General features: G+C 47.0%; 1 protein-coding gene across 2 annotated transcripts in view; it reads right to left on the bottom strand.

Annotated features, from left to right (window-relative positions):
- The window catches only part of gucy1a2 (guanylate cyclase 1, soluble, alpha 2), a 266554-nt gene that overhangs the window by 197882 nt on the left and 44832 nt on the right, over window positions 1-23840 (bottom strand). For both annotated transcript variants that reach the window (XM_078545516.1, XM_078545517.1), the window contains exon 2: window positions 22714-22775. In XM_078545516.1, the coding sequence (XP_078401642.1) occupies window positions 22714-22775 (62 nt within the window). The remainder of the gene's footprint in view (window positions 1-22713; window positions 22776-23840) is intronic.

Here is a 23840-nt window from a genome sequence, read left to right as displayed (position 1 = left end):
TAATTGCATGCTGTACCTGCATGCTAACTTTCTGAGTTCCTTGAGGACACCCAAAACTCTCTGAACATCAACATTTACAAGCTTCAAGCCTTTTAAAAGATACTTTGCTTTTCTCTTGGTACCACCAAAGTGAACAACCTCACGCTTCCGCACTTTATAATCCATCTGCCCACTCGCTTAATATCTATACCTTTTTTCAGCCTCTTCGTGATCTCCACAAAGCCTTGCACCATCAGAAAACATCGATACAGAACCCTCTCGCCAGAATTTTCTGGCCCCGTTGGCATCGAGTATCATGATGGGTGGGGAGGGGGGGTGGTGATAATGTGGCAAGAAGGCCAAAAATCGGTTTGCAATGGTCTGCTCCACCCTTCAACAGCAGGCTGTGTTTCCCGTCGCCAGACATCAGGAATGTCAGTTTAATACATTTGCATCTAATTATAAGCCCTGCTCGCTGGAATCATCCCCCAACGTTAAACTTAGCGCCCATGTCGGTGTGATTCAGGATGGCATGCTTCATGACTGCCTTTAAAAGGTGTGCACCTGGCGACATGAACTTTGAGGGGAACTCCGAAGTGAGTGCACACAACCTTGCACAGCGCTTGCGAGCATCACCTGTAGGACATCAGTGCAGTGCCGGGGCAAGGACTCCAGTGCGGGTCAGACCATGTGGGGGGTTGGGGGGTTGGGGGGTGGAGGGCTAGGCAGCACAGACAGACTTAAGGAAAGATTCAAGCACATGTTCGGGGGGTGGGGGGAGGTGGGGAGTGAGGGAAGCGGCCACACATTTGGGAAAGCTTGTCAAAAGTGAGCATTCTTCTGCAGCTGGGACCATTCAGCAGCAGCTCCATTTACATGCTTGGAGTTGGGCCTCTGAAGCTTTTCTGCCCATTCAAGCAACACGAAAGCATGGAAGTGCCACCAAATGCTCCAGAATTTTTCACTCCTCAGGTGCAGACTGCAAATTAATGTGGGTTTTAGGGGGCAGCAGAGCAATTGGCTGACAGGGCAAGTTGTACAATCCCCTTGCAAAAGGCGGCTATGGCTCAGTCTGGAGGTGGAGGTGCTCGCAGCCCCTTGCAATGTCTCTATTAAAGTTTGGACCAGTATCCATCATTGTGCAAGCTAACAGTGCTGCCTTACAATGCGGGTCAGGAGAATGCCTGTGCCTGAGCTGACAGCACAGCATGCTGTCCATTGGCCGAAGCTGCTGCCAATCGGTCAAGTGGAGTGGGGCAGTGGTGGGTGGGGTTTCGGACCGCCATGAAGCGCACTACACGTTGGGATCCAAGTAGTGGCCAGCACTGTCCTGCATGCATGAAGGGACCTTCAGACTTAACCAAGAGAGGTTCTTAGGATCTTATGCTAACCCACACATCTCTCTCTTTTATCCTGCAGGAAGAGAGCATGAAGCCTGTATTTAGCAGTATGCCTCATGGCTTACAGGGAGCAGAGAAGAAGAAGAAGAGAGAGGCGGAGGTACCTGCTCGGCAAAGGGAGAAGCACCTCCCTCAAGATGAAGCGGCACCAGGGCCTGCTGCGCACCCAGCTGAAGATCTACAGCGAGTGCTTCGCTAGACCCAGGGACTATAGACGGCGCCTGTCATTCCTGCAGATGATTGAGAACCAATGTCACACTAGACTGCGCACGTCTAGTGAGCTGGTTGGTCACATATGCGACCTGCTGCAGGATTTGACAGGATGAGGACACGATCCACAAGGCAGATGAATGTCTGTGCGCAAGAGTGAATGGTAATGTCCCTTGAAATAGCAGCGAGTGAGATCCCTATGGATGTGTGATGGGTTTGTGAGAGTGAGAGTTGAGAGTGATGAGAAGAGTGACTTAACCTGGTGGAATGGAAGAGATCATTTATCCTCTTTCTGCACTGGATGGCTGTCCTCTTTTGCAGGGTGTTGGCGCTGACCACCGCTGCCGCCACCTCTCATGCTGAATTGGTGGCTTTGCTTGCTGGTCTTCGCCCAGAACAGGGGTAGAGGACTTCACGGCAGGCCTCCACTGCATCCAGTAGGCGCCCGAGGGAGGCGTCACTGAATTTGGGAACAGCATGTTCCCTCCCTTTGGCAGGCATGACTTTGCAGTGCTTCTGATGCCTTAGAGTGCTAGCTATGTACAGGGGTGCCCTTTAAATGTGGCACCCAGATAACTGAAGGCCTGAGGTAATGGCGGGGCGGGGGAATCAGAGGCTGACCTGCCAGAAATCCAGCGTGTTTCCTGGGAATGCATTATTAATGAAGCGGGACATGACTAGAATGGGACAAAACAGCATGAAAATCCGCCATTGGGGCCAGCAGGTAAAACGTCCTTTTTCCAGCCTGCTACTGTACTTTGTGCAAATCCAGGGTGATTCCACCATCTGTCTCCTCATCTAAGTCATTGTAATTAGCTGAGGCCCCAGCACTGACCCTTGTAACACTCCATTAGTTACAACCTGCCAATTTGAACATGTCCCAACTATCCCTGCTCCCTGTTTTCAATCTTTAACCAATAAAATAAATATTGGTCCATTAGAAGCAGAGACAGCAAAAATTATCACGGGGGGGGGCGATGAAATGGCAGGCACTGAACAAATATTTTGTAACTGCCTACACAGTAGAAGACATAAATTACATACCATAAATCGAGAGTAATCCAGGGGCCAATAAGAGTGAGGAATTCAAGGTAATTAATATCAGCAGAGAAAAAGTATTGGAGAAACCTAGGAGACTGAGAACTGACAAATTCCCAGGACCTGATGGCCTACATCCTAGGATTTTAGTGGATGCGCTGCTTACGATTTCCCAAAATTTCTTCGATTCTCTAGGCAGTCCCAGCAGGTTGGAAGTTAGCAAATGTAACATCACTATTCAAGAAAGGAGGGAGAGAGAAAATGACAGGCCAGTTAGCCTGATATCAGTGGTCAGGGAAATACTGGAATCTATCATTAAGGAAGCCTTAACTATACAACTAAAAATTGTTTAAGATCAGAGAAAGTCAACATGGTTTTACAGAAGGAAAATCGTGTTAGACAAACTTCTTAGAGCTTTTTGAGGTTGTAACTAGTGGAGTAGATAAATGGAAACAAATAGATGTTGTATATTCGTGCTTCTCCATCTTATGTTCTCATTAATAATGATAATGAAACTACTGGATTGTAGTAAAAATCTATCTGGTTCTCAAGTGGCTTTCATGGGAGTAAATCTACCATCCTTACCCAGTCTGGACTATACGTGACTCCATATGCACAGCAATATTTTTGAGTCATAACTGTTCTCTGAAAGTCATTAGCAAAAGACAATTACAGAGAAAAACGCTCTGGGCGGAATCGTCCCAGATTTGCACAAAGCGCGCAAGTGGGCGGGAAAAGAGTCCTTTTACCCGCTGGCCGTAATGGCGGCTTTTTGCGCTGTAACGTCCCATTCCCGGCATGTCTTGCCTCATTAATAATACATTCCCAGGAAACACGGCGGATCGTTGGCAGGGCAGCCTCTGATTCACCCACCCTGCCATCATCTTATCCGGGCACCATAGTTAAAGGGTGGCCCTAGAGAGCTAGCACCGTCTAAGAAATTAGAAGCTGTTGCAAAGTCATGGCCGCCAAAGGGAGGAAACCTGCTACCCCCAGATTTAGCGACGCCTCCCTCAGGGGGACTGGCCCGTCGTGAAGTCCTCTACCCCAGCTCTGGATGAAAGCCAGCGAGCAAGGTCACCAATCCAGCATGGGAGGCAGTGGCAGCGGTGGTCGGCACCAATGCCCAGCAAAAGAGGGCAGCCACCCAGTGCCGAAAGAGGATGAATGATCTCCGTTCCTCCAGGGTAAATCACTCTTCTCATCACTCCCAACTCACACAGTCACAAGCCCATCACACATCCACAGGGATCTCACTCACTGCCAATTCAAGAGACATCCCCATTCACTCTCTTACACACACATTCATCTGCCCTGCGTATCATGTTTTCATCCCATCGATGGCACTAATCACCACCCACACATGCCAGGCATCGTTCTCACCTGGCGTGGCAGGTGGCCTGCTTACACTCTCTCCATCTGTATTCATGCAAGACAAGCTGGCACAGAACTAAAGCGAGGGGCCACAGAATGGTGGAGGAATGCCCGACATCAAGGTCCTCACAGACTTTGAGAATAGAGTCATCCAGCTCGCCCACAATGATCTGGACCGTTTGTGTGCTCATGGTGAGGTTGGTGGTGGTCAACCAAGTGAGGATCCAACAGTGCAACATCCATATGCTGTGAGTCAGTTCCCATGTTCTGCAGTCCCCTGCCACGCACTAATTATCTCTCCTTGCTATCGCAGGCACATCTGGGAAGCAGATGTGCCTGCAATAGCAAGGAGAAATCAGGAAGGGATGTCCGCTGCGCTCCTCAGATTGCAAGGCACGATGGAGGGGTCCATCCACCTTCAGTCTGGGGTGATAACATCAGCGTACAAATGCACATGGTCAACGCTGGTAGGATGGCAGCCACCATGGAGTTCTTGGTCCAGGACATCGCCCCTGCACTGCTGCGTGGGCTGAACTCCATCGCTGGTGCCATACTTGGCCTCCAGCAGTATCAATGCAAGAGGGGTGCGGGGCAGCTCAATCTCACTCCAGCTTCCCCTTCTCCTTAAGGGGTCAGCCAGGGGCTCTTAGGGAGAAGGATCAGCAGGTGCATACCCTGAGCCATCACCCAAGTGACTCTCGGAGAGTCCAACCCATCCACATCCCCTCTCCCTGTGACTCCAGCAGATCCAGCTCCACAGGCCGAGGAGGGTGCCACTGCCACACAGCAGGTCCCCTAAAACAGGCCAGGGCCCTTCGGGTCTCGGCCCTCTAGCGGACACCCACCAAGGTCATCACAGACAGGGCGTAGCAGTCAGTGGCTGCCTCCACCTCTGCTGTGGATGTCCGGGGAGCACCAAGGTATAGCAGCAGGGTTAGGAAGGTTAAGAAGATGTAGTTGCACAGCCTGGGTGTTTATCACTTGTTCTTAATGTTTACTATTGTAAATAAACTCCCAAGAATGTCTCCTTGCCTATGGCTCCTTGTTATGATGAGCAGTGTTCGTGTCACTCAGATGTGAAACCTTGGTTCCTGCACAAGATAAAGGCAGGTGTCTCAGTCCAGGGCCTCTTCCCTGTGCAGTGTGTAACCTTCAGACCAAAGTGATGGTCCAGCCTCACACTTCCTGGACACATTAATGATGCCTGCACCTCGATGGTGCTTGTTATTGCTGCCAGAATGTTGTGGGCAGGTGTCACAGAGTTCCATCATTCTCTCCGTGTGCTCTCAGCACCTTTGAAATGGGGTAGGCCCCCCATCTCTTCAGTATCTGTGACCGGTGACGCTGTGCTCCTGAAGGGGTCAGGTGCTAAAGACTGACAAAGGATCAGGTGTATTTAAAGTTTCATGGCTGCATCTGCATGATATGACCCTGATCGCGGAGTGCAAGCAAGCTGCTCTCAGCCAGACAGGAGTCAGACATTCACGGAGGCTATGTGAAGATATGTGGAGTGTCCTCACTGCATGTCATCATCATCCACCTGGAATCTACTGACTTTTAGGGCCTCTGCTGCATCCCCCTGACATGAGCCTGAGCACTGAGGGTATGTGCACTGCCATCAGCCACAAAGGAGTCAAACGTTCACAGATGCAAGGTGAGGATATCAGGACTGTCTTCTCTGCATCTTGTCATCATCCTCCACGAATCTTGCAGCTATGAGGGCCTCCTGAACGTGTCTGCTTCATCTGGCCAGCGCAATGGCTACATCGCCGGCATCCTCACCTTTGTGGACCTCATCGTCGTCATCCGCTTCAACATCTTTCTCATCAGAGGAGATGTGCTGCCCCCCCATCTCCTTCTCAGCCAGATCCTCCCTCCATTGCAGCGCCAGGCTGTGGAACAGCAGCAAGTTTCGATGATGCTGACACCCTCTGGGGACCATATTGTACCGGAGCTGTCGAGGCACCAGAACATCAGTTTCAAAATGCCTATCCTGTTCGTGGCGTTAGCCTCATTATACCGTTGCTCAGCTGCAGTCTGAGGCCACCACACGGATGTCATCAGCCATGTCCTCTGTGGGTATCCCTTGTCCCTGAGGAGCCATCCCTGCAGCATCTCTGGACCCTGGAAGATGTCAGGGATCTGAGACTTACTGAGTCATGGAGTCATGGAGGCTTCCTGAAAATTATGTGCAGACTGTAGGATGTGTTTGTGGAGGTCACACACCAGCTGAACATTCAGCGAGTGGAAGCCCTTGTGATTGACGTAGTTGACCGTTTATTGCTATGGAGATCTAAGCACCATGTGAATGCAGCCAATGGCATCTTGCACTGTGGAAAACCAGAGATCTGCGCAAATCCCAGCACTCCTGCTTCCCGGCTTTCATGATCCCGGGTGAAATGCAACTTCGCAAAGATGGCATCCGTGACTTTGCGGATATACTTGTGCATGAGGGCTTGCGAGATCCCGCACAGGTTACCTGTGGAGCCCTGGAAGGAGCCATTGGCATAAGAATTGAGTGCCGCGGTCACTTTCATGGCCACTGGCAGTGGATGCCCTCCATGTCCCCGTGGTGCCAAATCCTGCAGCAGGTGGCATACGTGACCGACCTGTCACAGTCTTCGGTGACACTGGTTCTCAGGAATGACAGGCGCCGCCTATAGACCCTGAGTCTCACTGTGGATCTTCAGCTGTGTGTGCAGCAGTCCCTGCCACCCCTTCATCTTGAGGGAGGTGCTCCTCCCCTTGCCGTGCCAGGTGCCTCCACCACTCTCTCCTTATTCTTCTCTGGTCTCTGTAAGCCATGAGGCATACTGCTAAATCACCAAGCTCCATGATCCTAATGTTCTCCTGCAGGATCAAAGAGAGACGCGTGGGTCCTAAGAACCTCTCTGGGTTAAGTCTGAAGGCCCCTTCATGCATGCACAAGAGTGCTGGCCACCACTTGGATAGCCAGTGTGTAGTGCGCTCATTGGCTGTCCGAAACCCCAGCCGCCTCCACCCCACTCCACTTGACCGATTGGCAGCGGCTTCGGCCACTGGACTTCACGCTGTGCTCTCAGCTCAGGTGCAAGCACTCTCCTAGCCCGCACTGCAAGGCTACACTGTGAGGTTGAACCATGAGGGATACTGGTCCAAACCTTAATAAAGACATTACAAGGGGCTGTGAGCACCTCCACCAGTGACTGCGCCATGGCCACCTTTTGCAAGGGGGTTCTACAGCTTGTCCAGTTGGCCAATTGCTCTGCTGTCCCCTAAAACGCACATTAATTTGAAGTCTGTGTCTGAGGGGTGAAAAGTTCTGGAGCATTTGGTGGCACTTTCATGCTTTTGTGTTGCTTGAGTGGGCAGAAAAGCTTCAGAGGCCCGACTTCAAGCATGGCAATGGAGCTGCAGCTGAACGGTCTCAGCTGCGGAGGAATGCTCACTTTTGACAAGCTTTTCCAAGTGCGTGGCCACTTCCCCCACCCACCCCTTCCCACCCCCCATCACCCCCGGCATGTGCTTGAGTACTTCCTTCAGTCTGTGCTGCCTTGCCCCTCCACCCCAGTCTTACCCACACTGGAGCCTTGCCCTGGCACCACACAGAAAGTCTGCTGGAGAAAGCAACTTGCCTGTGCCCCCCGCGAATGCTTGGCGCCTCATCATTGATGTCTCACGGGCGATGCTTGTGAGTGCTGTGCAAGGTTGCGTGCACTTAACTCTGAGTTCCCCTCGAAGTTCAGGTCGCCAGGTGTATGCCTTTTAAAGGCAGTCATGAAGAACACTGTTCTGAAGTCATGCCCACATGGGCAGTAAATTTGGCGTGGAGGGATTATTCCGGTGAGCAGGGCTGATCATAAGATGCTAAAGTATTGAATTTAGGTTCCCGACGTGCAGCAGCAGGAAATGTAGCCCACCATTGACGGGTGGAGGGGACGATCGCAAACTCGCTTCATGATGGCATGGAACCGATTTTTGGCCTTCTCGCCATTTGGTCCACCTCCCCCCTCACCTCCCCCGCCCAATGCCATGACGCTCAACGCCAACAGAGCTGGAAAATTCCAGCCTTTGTGTGTGCCTGCACCAGATGGACTGCAGCAGTTCAAGAAGACAGCTCACCACTACCTTCTCAAGGGCAATTAGGTATGGGCAATAAATGCTGGCCTTGCCAGTGAGGTTCACACCCCAAGAACAAATTTTTTGAAAATTGGTGTCTTTCACCCTGGCACATGCAGGCAATGAAACCTTCAGAACTACCAATCACATTGCAGAGAACAGTATCTATCCCTTTGAGTATACTGTCCCCTAATGACTAACACTTTCCTTTTCACTCCCCCACTTGAATGGCTTGCTGTACCACACCTGTCTGACTCACAGTCACACCCTCCTGTCTCTGATTATTAACCAATTGTACAGCTCTACTTAATCCATGAGGTGTGATTGCCTCCTGAAACAAAATGTTCAGGTAACTCTCCCCCGCTCTGATGGCCTGCAATGTATGCAACTCAGATTCCAGCTCAACATCTCTGAACTGAGGTTGCTCAAGCTGCAGCCACTTTTTAATAGATATGGTTGTCCAGGTTTGCAATGCTCCTCGCAGGTTTTAGTTATGGCACACCACCTTTCCTGCCATGTCTCTCTAACCTTTTTATTTGATTACTTTAGTTAATTATAGTTAAAAATTTAATAAAGTTATAGTAATAGCAAAAGTGAGAGGCTGTTGTTCAAAGCACTCCTTCTCGGGGATTGCTTTAAGTGCTTGACAGGTGATTGCCAACTTGTTGGAAGTCACTTCATCTGTCTTGCACTTCACCTGTCTTACACTTCACCTGCGTTACACCACTCACTGTCAGATGCACTTCCCTGCTGCCAGCCTTCACCACGGCATGAAGGAGGCTTGTGCAGTTCTACCTTGCATCTCCGATGAAGAGCAAAAGAAGGAGCAACACTGACACACCAGCTGTCTTCTCCTCCATGACATGCCACTCAACCAGACAGAGGGGATGGACACAGAGATCCAATTCCAAGGAGACGAGAGCCCCAACACAGAGTCTACAGGCAGAAGATCAGCTCTCTCCACATGTGTGGACACTAGTGTCTCAGGCGGCTCAGGCTCTTTTAGCAGGTCTCAGATGACACTGACAGCCTCGTGGAACAAGACCTCAGTGGGCTAGGTGTGCATGCACTACCAGTGGCTAATCCCCACCCGGCTCACTGCCTCTCTCAGAGGTTGTGTGCTCACTTTTCCTGTAAGGAGAGGAAGCAGAGAGTTATGAATGTTAGCATGGATTGTGTGGGTAGAAGGGAAGGACAACATTTATGGAGGATGACTGTAAGGCATGGGTGTGAGAGAGAAAAAGGATGAGAGTGAGCGGGAGCACAACAGCTCAAATGGGGATGTGAGGTGTCTGAAGAGAGAGGAATGAGTGGAGCTGTAAAGGTGTGTTGGTCTGAGGAGTGCTCTGCAGGAGAATGTTGGGAAAGTCAGATTGGGGCTTGGCACCTGAAAGTGTCAGGCTGCCCTCCTATCCCATCTTCCCGAGGCCCTGGATCGTCTTGGTGTACTCCCTCCAGGATGGAGGAACCACACGTCTGCTGCTGACTTCCTTGGTCACTTCCATGCACGCTTGCTTGGTTGGAGAGGTTGTTCTCTTCCTCCTATCCTTGGGAGAGCTCACCTCACTGCATTCCCTCAGATTCCACAGCAGGATCACTAAGCAACAGTGAGAAAGCTATGGTGCAGCTTTTCCAGGTCTCCCCTCCACTCATGTGGTTGTTACGGCCTCATAAATCCATGTCCAGTTGATCCATTCTAACCAATGCCGGGGTGCCTTTAATTAGAAACCCTTCATTTGACAGATCCAGCACGTCATCCCACCTGCCCTCCCTAATTGGTCAGGAACCAGGAATCAGGAGGCAGATGCTAATGCCGTGGTTCTGTTAAAGAGCCTTGGCAAAGCCCGGTGGAGTGGTCAATGGGTTCCCGACTGACAAATTGTCCCACTGTTCCAACAGGGGCTAAGGAGAAAATTCTGTCCTTTAGTTCAAAATGACAGTTCTAATTACATTGCTGAGATTAGCTGCTACTTCTACACTGCAGCTTTGATCTATTCCCCTGCAATAACAGACAGTGAACTATACACATCATTGTGATTTAATATATTTTTGTCGTAACATGAATCTTCTTGCACAAGTTACTAGTCCCTATACATTTATATATTTACATGGTCACATTTCCTTGTTCTTAGTGTTTCATACAAAACAGGCAAATATCTTGATAAAATAACAATATCAGTCCCTCTAAATGACAGCACTGAAATCAATGTATGCCAAAGGATAGCGTGGGATATTGTTCCTGGTGAGTTCAAGGATACACTATTTTTTAATACTTGGAATTATAGATCCTACAATAACACATTGTTATATATAAATAAATAAGTCAATTCAATAAAGATGACATCTCAAACCAATTTGAAAAAGAATGTCTGAATTAATAATCTGTGTTTTAATAATTTGAGTGATTTTACTGGAAAGAAATTTCTTATTCCTGATTGCTAATGTTACCTTTCTCTAGAATTTGCAAACCAGCATGGTTAACTGAACAGAATGTATTATGTAATGCCATCATTATAGTGTGGCACTCAGGTTTTAAAATGTGACATGGCTTGAAAAAAAACTTTTCATGTACACAGATACCTGCATTGTCCCCATTAGTCAACAGGTTGCCAAAGTAATGCAACAATAGTGAATTATTTTAGCAAAGCTTGATAATTAGAAATGCCAGCATTTTTTTATATTATTCATTCACAGGATGTGGGCTTCGCTGGCTGGGCCAGCATTTATTGCCCAACCTTAGTTGACCTTGAAGAGGTGGTGATGAGTTGCCTTCTTGAATTGCTGCAGTCCATGTAGTGTAGGTGCACCCACAGTGCTGTTAGGCAGGGAGTTTCTGGATTTTAACCCAGTGACAGTGAAGGAACTGTGATAATATTTCCAAGTCAGAGTAGTGAGTAATTTGGAGGGGAACTTCCCGGTGGTGGTTTTCCCATCTATCTGCTGCCCTTGTCCTTCTAGATGGTAGTGCTCGTGGGTTTGGAAGGTGCTGTCTAAGGAGCCTTGGTGAATTCCTGCAGTGCATCTTGTAGATGGTACACACTGCTGCTACTGTGCATAGGTGGTGGAGGAGGTGAATTTTTGTGGATGGGGTGCCAATCAAGCGGGCTGCTTTGCCCTGGATGGTGTTGAGCTTCTTGAGTGTTGTGGGAGCTGCACTCATCCAGGAAATTGGGGAGTATTCCATCGCACTCCTGATTTGTGCCTTGTAGATGGTGGACAGGCTTCGGGGAATCAGGAGGTGAGTTACTCGTCATAGGATTCCTAGCCTCTGACCTGCTCTTATAGCCACAGTATTTATATAACTAGTCCAGTTCAATTTCTGGTCAATAGTAAACCCCACGATGTTGATAATGGGGGTTTCAGTGATGGCAATGCCATTGAACATCAAGGAGTGATGGTTATACACTCTCTTGTTGGAGATGGTCATTGCCTGCCACTTGAGTGGCGCGAATGTTACTTGCCACTTCTCAGCCCAAGCCTGGATATGTCTAGGTCTTGCTGCATTTGGACATGGACAATGGACTGCTTCAGTATCTGAGCAGTTGCGAATGGTGCTGAACATTGTGCAATCATCAGTGAACACCCCCACTTCTGACCTTATGGTGGAAGGTCATTGATGAAGCAGCTGAAGATGGTTGGGCCGAGGACACCACTCTGAGGATCTAAGCAATGTCACAATATAAAACAAAGCGAATACTGGAGGTGAAGTTAATCCTGCATTGGGGAAATTGGGTGGACAGGCAATGAAAATGGGATGGGAGAGAAACCCACTGCTCTCCCTCTCACTTTGCCACAGTTATCAGTTTTCAACCTGCTCTTCCACATTTAAACTGGCAGCTGGAGTGGGGAAGCCATTGTGCCTCTCCTGCCAACTGTTCCTAGTGAGAAGGAGGACCAGGGTCAGATGCGGTCCTAAGGTGTAAGCTATTTGAATTTTTTTGGTGGGGAGCAGCAGTGGTGCTCCAAGCCCCACAAGGAATGTTTAGACCTCTCATGCCTCAAGCTCCTTAATTCTGGATCATGAGATGCTCCTGAAACCCCACCTCTGCAACCTACCTGAGTTACTTCAGTCCTGGGAAGTACCCTCCGGCTGCCTGACATTTTGTTCTAGCCAAATGCCACTTCTCGCAGATTTTGGCGGGCAACTGACCAGCCATAAGATGAGGGTTGGGAGTTAAATATCCTGGGCCGCATACTGGATGGTCAGGGAGTATCTGTTTCTTGCCTTGGCCCCACTTGCCTTATTCCCACTCCATTAAAATTGGAGCTACCAAGAAGAACTTTAACCTCAAAGCCCAGTGGGGTGGGGACTGGTGGGAAAGTAAAACATTTTAAATATTCAAACCTGACCCATCTACATTCAACTTTAACCAACCCACTCTCAGAAGACAAGCTGTTCATTAAAATCTTTTAATGATTCAATTTTTGCTAAATTATTATTTTTACTACATGGAGACCTGCGAATCCTAGCAAGTGAAAGGGCATGAGCTGGCTGTATCCAGGAGGTATGTGCCTTTGTTGCACGAATTGTGGGCCAGAAAAAGCAGGAGTGTTTTCCTCAAGCCCAACAAACTCACCTCCACACAATCAGACCCTGCCATCAGCCACTCCTTCCCCACCCCTACCTGTCTAAATCCCTATCCTGGCAGTCTGGCTCAATCTGACTGGCTGTCTGTTGAGTAACCTACCATTAAATTCGACAGGATATATGGGAAACCCATACTTCCAGGTTACCCAGCCAAAAATCCTCCCTCCCACTACATGCTATCTTCCTCACTGCAAGTAAATGATTGGGGTGCCGTGTTAGAATTGAGACATCGGTACATTTTATTAATAAGAGATTCCAGGGGTATGGAGTGAAATTTGGAATAAAAGAGAAACAATTGAAAATTTCAGACGAGAAATTCACTTCATGTTAGTTCATCCATCAGAGGCATCCTATGCCTGCCCAACTGCTGAAGAAAGAATGAAAGAGGGTCTCATTATGATATTCTTATGGATCTTAAATATGAGAGGGCATAGGATGCAGCTCAAAAGAGGAAAGGTGGATGATCAATGGGCAGATCAGATATAACTAAATCACCATACAGAGGATCCTGAGCATATAGATTGAAATTCCCAGCACAGTGATACGTTGGTGTTTAGGGAATTTCATCACTTGACCTTCTGTCCCCATGTTCCTGTCACTGGTAGCCTGACTGGTAGCCAATCATATGGCACACAGCCTCCCCACACTAATTGGAAAGCAAACTCTTTGTTATCCAACTGAATATTTTTTGACTGTCAATCAAACAGCCTTTTTCCCATATCCAAAATGTTGATAACCAATGAAGAATAGCATTCAAAGAAAAGGAAAGAAGCAGTATCATTTTTTAATCCTCCTATGATTTTTCACACAGATTGCTTGCTGTAGTGTCTGTGATCAATCTTTAATTCCTGGAGACAACAGGACAACCCAAGAGTGATGGCAATCCTAAGAGACAATCAATACTACAAACATTAGTAATTTGAAGATCAAGATTCATAAAAAATCAATATAGGGGTGTAAATGTTGTATTCTGTTTCTTAACTCTGGGGCCAGCCAGATGGACCACAAAATGAAGTTTTCCAGTGCCGTCAATTCTTATGTTCCTGTGATTTTATGGTTGTTGCCTTGACTACTGTACTTAGAAATCCAGTGCATATATTGATCACTATTTGAAGAACCTCCAAATATCAGTCCCAACTTTGCCTTTTATTTGAACCTATGTCCCTTTGATCTACTCTTACAATTTAGTTTGACGCAATATTCCAATTTACTTTTCCCACATCATTCGCTTTTTCATTTATTTCTATTAAGATCACCTCCTCTTGGTTTCCTTCATTCAAAGCTGAAAAGTCTAACTCTTCCAGGCTTTTCACGAAATTTACAACACTAGAGATTATACTCCAGCTCTTCCCTGAACTGTCACTAGTTTTGAATGTGTACTTTGCAACTTGGTGGCCAAAAATGGACACTGTACTGTATCTGTAGTCTGACCCGAGCATTGTATAGTTTGATCATGACTCCCTCGGTTTTATATTCTCCTGTTTTGACAATATAATTCAGCAATTTATTTGTTTAATTGATGGCTGCTCTGTGATGATTGGACACCTTGAGTGTTAAGTTTACCAAGGCCACTTAGGTTGCTTTCAATTTCTTCACTAACTGTCATGACACCATTCATTTACCTATTTTAACAACAACTTAAATTTATAATAAAGTCTCAAGGTGTCTCATGGGGGCATTATCATAGGGAAGAATTTTCCAGTCAGCGAGCAGGGGTGGGCCCAATCGCCGACGCGTAAAATGGTGCGTGGTGACATCAGGCGGGCGTCCTGACATCACCGCGCGTCATTTAGATTGTCAGTTCGGCAGGCTGTATCAGCTGCACGCCCGCCGAGCTGTCAAAGGCCTATTAAGGCCATTAAGAAAGTAATTAAAGCTGTTAAGAATGCTGCCCATCCAACCTTAAGGTTGGCGGGCAGGCGAAGAGCCCAGGCGGCCTTCGCATTTTTCATGAAATCTCATCCACGAGCGGGATGAGGTTTCATGAAGGGTTTATTAATTAAATAAAAAATTTTGAAAAAATTAATGGACATGCCCCAACTCATGGGACAGTTTCGCATGAGGGGACATATGTCCTTAAAATTTTTTTCTCCTTTATTAAATTTTCCAGAACTTAAACTAATCTCCCTGAGGCACCTCTGTACATTAATTGGCCTTAATTGGCCCGCCCACGTAAAATGGTGGCGCGCACCCAATCGGGGGCACCGATCGGGTTCGCGCTCTCTCCCACCCGCCCCTGCACAACCCCCCCGATGGGGGAAATTTCAGCCCATAATGTTTAAAATGTTTGTACAAGTTCCAAAGTTAAGTTGTAAACAACTCGAGAAACATTTTTTTTTCCGGCCAGTCTGAGAAGGAAGCAGGATTGGAAAGGATAGGGAGATGTGGTGGTGAGGGATACAAGGAGATGGTTGAACATAGTCATGTCGGTTTTCATGACCATAGGGGTAGAGAGGCAAAATGAGATAATGAGGTTGACAGGATGGCCACGAATATGGGTAGGAAAATTTATATGGAGGGAGACGTTTAAGGAGAATGGGAGGACAGTAAAATATGAGAGAGGGCATAGTAAGTTGAGATGGAGACTGAAATAAGGGGCATGAGTCCGTTAAGTGCAGATACTGAGAGAGGAAAGGAGGGAGGATATCTCAGTGAGGAATTTAGGCCAGGGACCTTGGGGGACAGTAAATAATGAGAATTTTAAAGGAGAGTCTGGATGAGTGAGGTGCTCCAAGGTTGAGGAGTACCAGACGAATTAGGAAAGAACAAGTATAATGATAAGGGCCAAACTGCCATCAATTGGTATTACCTGTAAATTTAACCAATCTGCTTCTGAACCCAAGTTGTTGGTACAAATGAGAAAAAGTGGTTCCAATACAAATCCCTGAGCACTCTATATTGTTCTTCCATGCACTTTGACATAACTCCTTTAATAAGTGCACACTGTTTTTTATCCTTCAACCAATTTCTTATCCATTTATCCATTTCCTAAACAGCACTGTAACCATGACTGCGCTTCAAAAAGTACCGCTTTGGCTGTAAAGTGCTTTGAAACGTCCAGTGGCTGTGAAAAGTACTACATAGATGCAAGACTTTTTTTTTATTTCCTAGATTCACCCTGAATGTCCACAGCATTGAGCTTAACTATTGTGGAACTTTGTTGAGTGCTTTTTGGTAGTCATGAGTCACCACATCAGAGAGCTTTCCATAGTCTGCAAAAAATAAACCTTTATCGTGTCATTTAATCCTCTTCTGAATCATGTTTAACTAGGTTATTATTGCACAGATAATCCTTAAGTTTGTTCCTGATAACCAATGCCTTTATTTTACATGATATTCAATAGAACAACAGGGCTAACGAGTTTGTAGTTATCTGATTCTGCTTTATCCCCTTTCTGAAAATGTGCACCATATTAGCTTGCTTTCAGTTTTCTGGTATGTTCCCCGATATTTACCTACTCTCTCATAATTAATGTTCCCTTTAAATTTATTTGCTGTATACAACCTTTATTTTAAGTGTGCAGTCCCTGTTTAACCCAGCACAAGTCCTCGGGGTATTTGTCAGGCTGCTGTGCAGTGGGAACATTGCTCATAATCACTGTCAGCACTTCATAATTCTTCTCCCTTGCTTGTATTAGTACTCCACATTAAAAAAAATGTTTGTATTGAGCCCTCTGTTTTCTAGGACTGCCTTCTTATTTATATTGAAGTCATCAATCCTAATTAAGTTATCGCACTTAGGGTGTGTTGCTCATGCATTTCAAGTTAATATTTGGAGGAAGTAGTCATTTAGAACACTATTTTTAAATGATTCTGCAGGTTTCTATATTCATTCTAATTGAATCCCTCCATCTTTCTATCCACAGGGATTATAAAGCTGTTCTTCCTCCTTATTTTGTTTCTATTGTTTTCTTCATCTACCTAAGACAACACTTAATTGTTCTATGGCTTAGATTTGTGAAGGGTAAGTCATGCCTGATGAACTTGATTGAATTTTTGAAGAGGTCACTAAAGTAGTGGGCAGGGGAATGTCTATGGATGTTATTTATATGGACTCCCAGAAGACATTTGATAAAATTCCTCATGAGAGGCTGGAAACACTCAGCTGGTCTGGTTCAGGTCACAGATCTGAAATGTTGGTTGGAATCTTCTGCTCTGTCTGGTGGGAAATATGGAGGCAGAGGGGCATTTAATTACATGAGCCGGTGGCATATCAGAATCCCACCGCCTTCTGAATTGGAAGGCCCCTGGTCAACCTACCCACCCAACTGCTAATTAATGACCACTTAAGGGCCTCATCCCACCACCACTCATATTAACCCAGCTGCAGGCAAGCCTGTTGCAATGTGGCATGCAAGGCAGCTAAAACCTTGTGGACAGCTCCTGGGGGCCTTGATCAAAGGTGCTCAGTGCCTGACTGAGGGACTGGACATCAGGAAGTGGGAGGGTTTGCCGAGGGCTAACACCCTGCCCTTGCTGCTGACCCCCTATACCCCTCTCCCCATTACCCTTAGCCACAAAACCACCCCAACCCTCACCCAAATTATTCAGCTGTGGCCTGGGTTGCCCCGTGATCCTGGGACTCCAATGCAAGTCCTTCTGGCAGTAACCTCGGCCTTCCTTGTGGCGCTGCTGAACACAAGAGCTGCTGGCCTCTGATTGGCAGCTCTCAGTCAGTGAGACTTCCAACCCAGGTCTTGATTCCAGGGGAAGACCCGCCGCTGGCCTCACCACTGCCTGATTGATTGTGGTTATTGGGTCTTCTGGAAAAGAGGCAATGCAGGGTCTCTCGCTGGCTCTCCAGCCTCAACAACATTATATCTGTTAACTCTGCTTCTTGATGCCAGGCCTGATGAGTGCTTCCAGTATTTACTGTTTTTTTTTAGATTTCTAACATCCACTGCATTTTGCTTTTGTCTCACATGAAACTGCTAGCTAAAGTTGAAGCTTATGGAATTGAAAGCAAATTATTGACCTGGTTAAGAAATTGGCTGAGCGGCAGACGACAGGAACAATCTGCCATGACAGCCTGAGCCTCCTGAGGCACTGGTGCTCAGACATGTGATTAGAGTTGATCCTCTGCCTGTACACCCTGTGTTGGGGGCATCTAGATCTCAGTGTCCATCCTATCTACCCTGTGTAGAGACATGAAGCTGAGGAGAAGGTAGCTGGGGCAGCTAGTGCTTTTGTTCCTGCTCCTGCCGCTGGAGCTGTTGGCCATGGTGTGGACTCTGCTCTTGACTCTCAGCAAAGGGGAAGGTGGAGCGCCATAAGCTGCTCCCATGTCATGGTGAAAGCTGGCAGCAGGGAAGTGCAGCTGGCGGTAAGTGAAGTGCTAGACCTGGGAAGTGCCTTCCAAGAAATTGGCAATCACCTGCTAAGCAATGAGAGCACTCTGGGAAAAGAAATGCTTTGAACAGCAGCCTTTAATGGGCATTGCTGCAGCTCTTCAGTGTAACTAATCAAAGCTTTTACAGTTTGTCAGTTTCACTGAAGAAGCTCTTCCCAGTGAGCACTCAGCCTGGTGACCCAGGTAAGTTGCTGATGGTTCAGAAAGCAGGCTCCATGGCTGGGAAATCCAGGATTCAGGGCTAATGCAGTTCATAATTTGCTTCTTAACAACTTAGTTACCCCAGATCTGAGTGGGTCCTCCATTCGCCTTCAGTGCTGCCTCAGGGTTGGCCAGCAGAATCACGTTGAGATCTCAACCCAATGTTCATTTCCCACCCCACTCGCCCCTGAACCTGCCTCCAACAGCCTGGGAAATTTCTGTCAGTTAACTCTGTGTCCCTCTCCACAGATTCTGCCAGACTTACTGAGTATATTCAGTATTTTCTACATTTATTTCAGATTTCTATAATCAGCAGCATTTTGCTTTTGCTGAAAGATATATTGGCTTTGGAAGGAGTACAGTATAGATTTACCAGAATTACACCTTGACTTCAAAGGTTAGATTACAGGGAGAGATTACACAAACTAGGATTGTATTCCCTGGAATTATTAGGGTTGAGGGTTTTTTTTTTAATTCTTTCATGGGACATGGGCACTACTGGCAAAGCGATTTGTTACTCGTTCCTAATTACCCTCGAGAAGGTGATGGTGAGCTGCCGTCTTGAAATGCTGCAGTGCATCTGGTGCAGGTACACCTAAAGTGCTGTTAGGAAGGGAGTTCCAGGATTTTGACCCAACAACGATATAGTTCCAAGTCAGGATGGGTATGTGGCTTGGAGGGGAACTTACAAGTGGTGGTGTTCCCATGCATCTGCTGCCCTTGTCCTTCTAGGTGGTAGAGGTAATAGGTTTGGAAGGTGCTGTCGAAGGAGCCTTGGTGAATTGTTGCAGTCCATCTTGTACATAGTATACACTGCTGTCATTGTCCATCAGACTTTTTGGGAGTGAAATTTTAAAAGGCTTCTACACACGAAGGGTGGTGGAAGTTTGAAACTCTTCCACAAATGGCAATTAATGATACATTGATTGCTAATTATAAATCTGTGCTTGATAGATTTCTGTTAACCAAGATATTAAGGAATATGGGACAAAAGCAGGTTTTTAGAGTTAGGCTGCAGATCAGCTATGATCTCTCCTAATGGGAAAATAGGCTTGAGGGGCTAAATAGCCTCCTGCTGTTCCTATGTTCGATGTTCCTATGTTTCCTGTTCTCAACTGCATATTTATCCTGCACAGGATTATCCATTTAAATCTGTTCCACTTGTCTTCTACTAAAGAGCTGCTGAATAAATCACACCGGTTAATTTGCTTAGACTGATATCTCACTCCTTTGAAGTTAGCCCTATCAAAATTTACACCTGCCTTCGATCTGCATTCAGAATCCCACATCTTGGGGTGAATTTAACACTTCTTGGCAGTGAGCGAGTCTCCGACCCAGAAGTGTGTGCTTTGACAACTCCCGCCCCCTGCTTGTTAAAGATACCAAATAAAGCGTCACGCCATCAGCCCCAATGGACCACCATTAACCTCTGAGGAAGAAGAGGAGGAAGCCTCAGAGAGTGATCTAAGATCAGGTCCTTGCCCTGCACCTAGCACCAGTGCAGATACACGCACCTCAGTGGATATGCGTGGCCTGGCTCAAAGGGAACCACACACTGGTACGAGCACATCATAGTCATAAGACCAGCTGTTGGGGACTGAAATAGAGTAGGCCTCTGGCACTCGGCGGAGTGCTCAAGGTGACTGAGACGCTGAGCCCCAGTCTGGTGACAAGCTTTTGGGGTCGTCCATCAAGCAGTAGATGCTCGACGTGCAGCAAAAGGTACATGGAGAAGTAGCGGAGATTCCAGACGGGCTGCACGCTCTGGCCCAGGCAATGGAGGATTCCATTCAGGCCATGAGTGCTACAATCACCCTCTCTTCAGAATCCATGGCCTCCCCTGTTGAGAGACTGGCAACTCTCATGGACGACCAAACCCAGCAGTTCACTGATGGGATATTGGGTATGCATGCTGACCATCGCCTTGTCTCTGAGCTCCAGTGCCCAGAGCCAGGGCGAGAAGGAGACGAGGAGCCTGGTGTCACATCAAGGTCCTGGTTCCTCTCAGGAAAGCAGGGAGGGCCCTATGGTCCTCACAGCGGCAGATGAACCTCTGCTGCCATAATTGCAGGTGGCTGCACACCACAGGGTGCTTCTAGTGGGGACAGCCTCTGCTCTGCCCCTCTGCCATTGACACAATGCTGTGGTGACAGATGAGCTTCCTGCCATTGTGCAGGAGACTCCCACACCCCTGCGATCCTCATGGCCTCAGGTGATCAGAAGACGGCTGCCAAAGTCATCTCAGGCAAAGGGGCATAAGGGTCAGGATCCTCTCACCAGCACGCTGGCAGAGTGGGGGGAGCACCATGCCATAGCATCCAGAAACATTTTAAGAAAACCCCCACATTAGTCACGTATGGATTCACAAGAGTGATTGTTCTATATTGGGAGTTATAACAATTATTGATTCATTCTGTTAACACATAACTGTTCTTTTCACTTGATGCTCTGGCTCCATTTGTGATTTATGTGTGTAATGTGATGGTTTCGATTGCATGCTGTCAAGGGGGTTTATGCTCAGATGGGTCCCTCTGATTGGCCTCATTTGGGACCTATACATTGGTACAAGCACAGGCAGCCTTGCTGTTCATGCATGTGAGATATGAGAAAAAAGTGAATATGGCCAAGGTGTTAAAGGTGAGCAAATGATGCAGAGCTATAGGAATCTTCACAGTATTAGAGAATCTCATGTCTCTCAGGCATCAAAATCATCCCATGCACCAGCTTGCATAGCTAGGTGGCATGGCTCACTCTCCTCATCTTCCAACCCATCCTCAGGAGGATGCGGCTCTCTCCACCAGGTCCTCTGCCAGGCCTCCCCTCTCTGGGGGGCCAGGTTGTGCAAGACACAGCAGACCACAACCACGAGTGAGACTCTAGCAGGAGCATTGCATGGTGAGAGCTGCCAGCCAATCAGAGGCCAGCAACTCTTTTCCTCAGCAGCACCACTGAGGAGGTGGTGGCTGCTGCAGAAAATACACCCACCGGAGGCCCAAGTTTGTGGAGTGACTCAGACCAGAGCTAAGTAATGGCAGGAAGAGTGGAAGTTGATGAATGAGGAGATGTAAGGGGATCAGCAGCATGGGCAGAGGTTGTTCTCTGCTGGCCTATCCTCTTTCTGATGCCAGGACCCTCGATCGGGCACTGAGTGCTTTTGAACGAGGGCTCCTCCCACCCCCCACCCCCCACTCACCACCTGCCTCGGGAGACCACAAGCAACATGCACAGGTTTGACTGTCGCACTCCCCATGTGGCGGCAGGACTGCCTGCCACTGGTTTAATACCAGTGGCACTGGGATGATGCCCTTAAGTGGGCAATTAATGCCTCAATTGGTGGGGGAGCAGGAAGGCCATCCACGGGCCTTCCCACCACAGACTTAATCGAGTTTCCCACCTGCCTGATTAAATGCCCCCTCTGTCACTAAACTTGCCACGGGGGAGGCTGTAAAATACCATCCAATTATCTTGACACCTAGGAAGAAATAAGATCTAATGAGTAGAGAATAACAACTTCAATGATGGGAAAAAAGGATGAACTGTATGGTTTTCTATACTTTCTATTAGACTTTTATATATTTTGTCCCATTCCTCATTTTATTTTACATTCCATAGCTGAGAATACAGAGAAGTAGGACTCTCCCAATCCTTTGCCAATATTGCAATGCAGCTGGCTAAAATAGGAGCTTCACAAATTTTCAATTTTTTTTTAGAAATTCTTTGACAGACCCAACTCATGAATGGATCTAAAATGCTGGCTGTTGTTATAGACATAATCAACCACACCCACGTTTGCTTTACATTCACTGGCCTTTCAAATTAACTTGCTGTGAGTCAGATGTTTTACTTGTTTCGAGCCTGTCACAAGGTGGGGCACATCATAAAGGCAAAGTTTTCCACATTAAAAGAAAGGGTTTCAGTTTGCTTGCGGCAAAAGACTCTGGCCAGCAGAATCCAATTCATCCAGCTGGAGGAGCAGACCACTGTGGGGGGGAAAGCATGGAGGCAAAAATGCAAATCAAAAGAGGAAAAAGAAAATCCCAAAGTCAATGGATTTAACTTAAACAACATCCATTGTAATTTGGAAGTCTTCTAGAATTTCTGCATTTGCTATTGAAATTAAATCCCAGTAGTGGCAACAGTATATACAGTAACAGTGAAATTTGTCAAAATCTGAAAGCCAAGCAAATTATTTGAAAGACATTTGAGCTTTCGAGTTAGTTGCATGGAAATCATCTTGATAAAGCCAACTAATTATCTTTGGAACATTCAACAACAATATGTCTAAACAAAGTTAGCATTTTTACACAAAATATTTCTGAATATAAAGTATGGTCACTCATTAAGTGTCATACTGTGAAGACAGATTTACAGTTGCAATACTTGTAAGGTATGTATATTTGCCAATATGCATATATAGCATTATTGCAAAACCTACTTGTAAAGGACACTAGAATTGCCATGCTATTCACACTTACCCAATCACTTGTTGCTCGAAGTATTGTAATGTCCTCTGTAGTGCCCACTGTAACGTCTGTGGCTGCATTAACAAGATGGCATAAAAAGTCATTGGTATCAAATGGCTACAGCATAGGCAACGTAAACAATATAAATAGATTTTGGATTATACTTCATTCTTTGGGAAGAGAATGGGAAATTAAAAAACAATATAGTATTAATTGCTGTGATGAAATGTATTGACAATCATCAGAGGGAGCAAAAATATTCAACAATACACGATTAGTTCTCTGCACAGTTATATGCAATTATTGTCATCTATTTGCAAAAGCCACTCACCAGGACAAATTCCCTTCTCCTGTCTACTGCCATTAGGTGGAGTTTCTATTGGCCCAGGATTTGCTTGAGTGGGGCATTTTCCAGCTTGCCATATAAGTTCGACTGTTTTCCTCACCCTTCAGCTCCAAACTCTTTTACACTGTGGGGAGAATTTTCTGCCGATGCGTGACGTCAGGCAGGCGTCCCGATGTCACCGCGTGTCATTTAGATTTTCAGTTAGGCGGGCATGCAGCCAAGTCGGCTGCGCGCCTGCCGAACTGTCAAAGGCCTATTAAGGCCTGTTAAAAACTAATTGATATAATTAAATGAGCTGCCCGTCCAACCTTAAGGTTGGTGGGCAGGCGAAGAGCCCAGGCGGCCTTCGCATTTTTCATGGAACCTCATCCACGGGCGGGATGAGGTTTCATGAGGAGTTTAAAAATTCAATAAAAATTATTTTAAAATTTCATTGACATGTCCCAGCTCATGTGACACTGTCACATGAGGGGACATGTTTTAAAAGTTTTTAATCACTTTATTCAGATGTTTAAAACTTAAACAAACCTCCCTGATTTCTGTGCGCGTGAAAAAGCACAGGCCCGGACTCAGGGAATCCCCCCCCTGCCCGCACAGGGAGCGCTCAGCGTTTCCGGGCGAGCATCATGCTGGGCGGGCCTTAATTGGCCCGCCCACATAAAATAGCAGCACGGCCCTGATCGGGGACACCAATTGGGTTCGCACCCGCTCCCAGCTGCCCCCACACAACCCCCCGCCAACAGGGGGCAAATTCAGCCCTATATATTGCTGGAAGTGCGAGCTGATGGCAACG

This window comes from Cetorhinus maximus, chromosome 7, assembly GCF_964194155.1.
Source record: "Cetorhinus maximus chromosome 7, sCetMax3.hap1.1, whole genome shotgun sequence".
Taxonomy (NCBI): Eukaryota; Metazoa; Chordata; class Chondrichthyes; order Lamniformes; family Cetorhinidae; genus Cetorhinus; species Cetorhinus maximus.
Note: the sequence above shows the minus strand (reverse complement) of the source record. Positions and strands in the feature narration are given on the sequence as shown.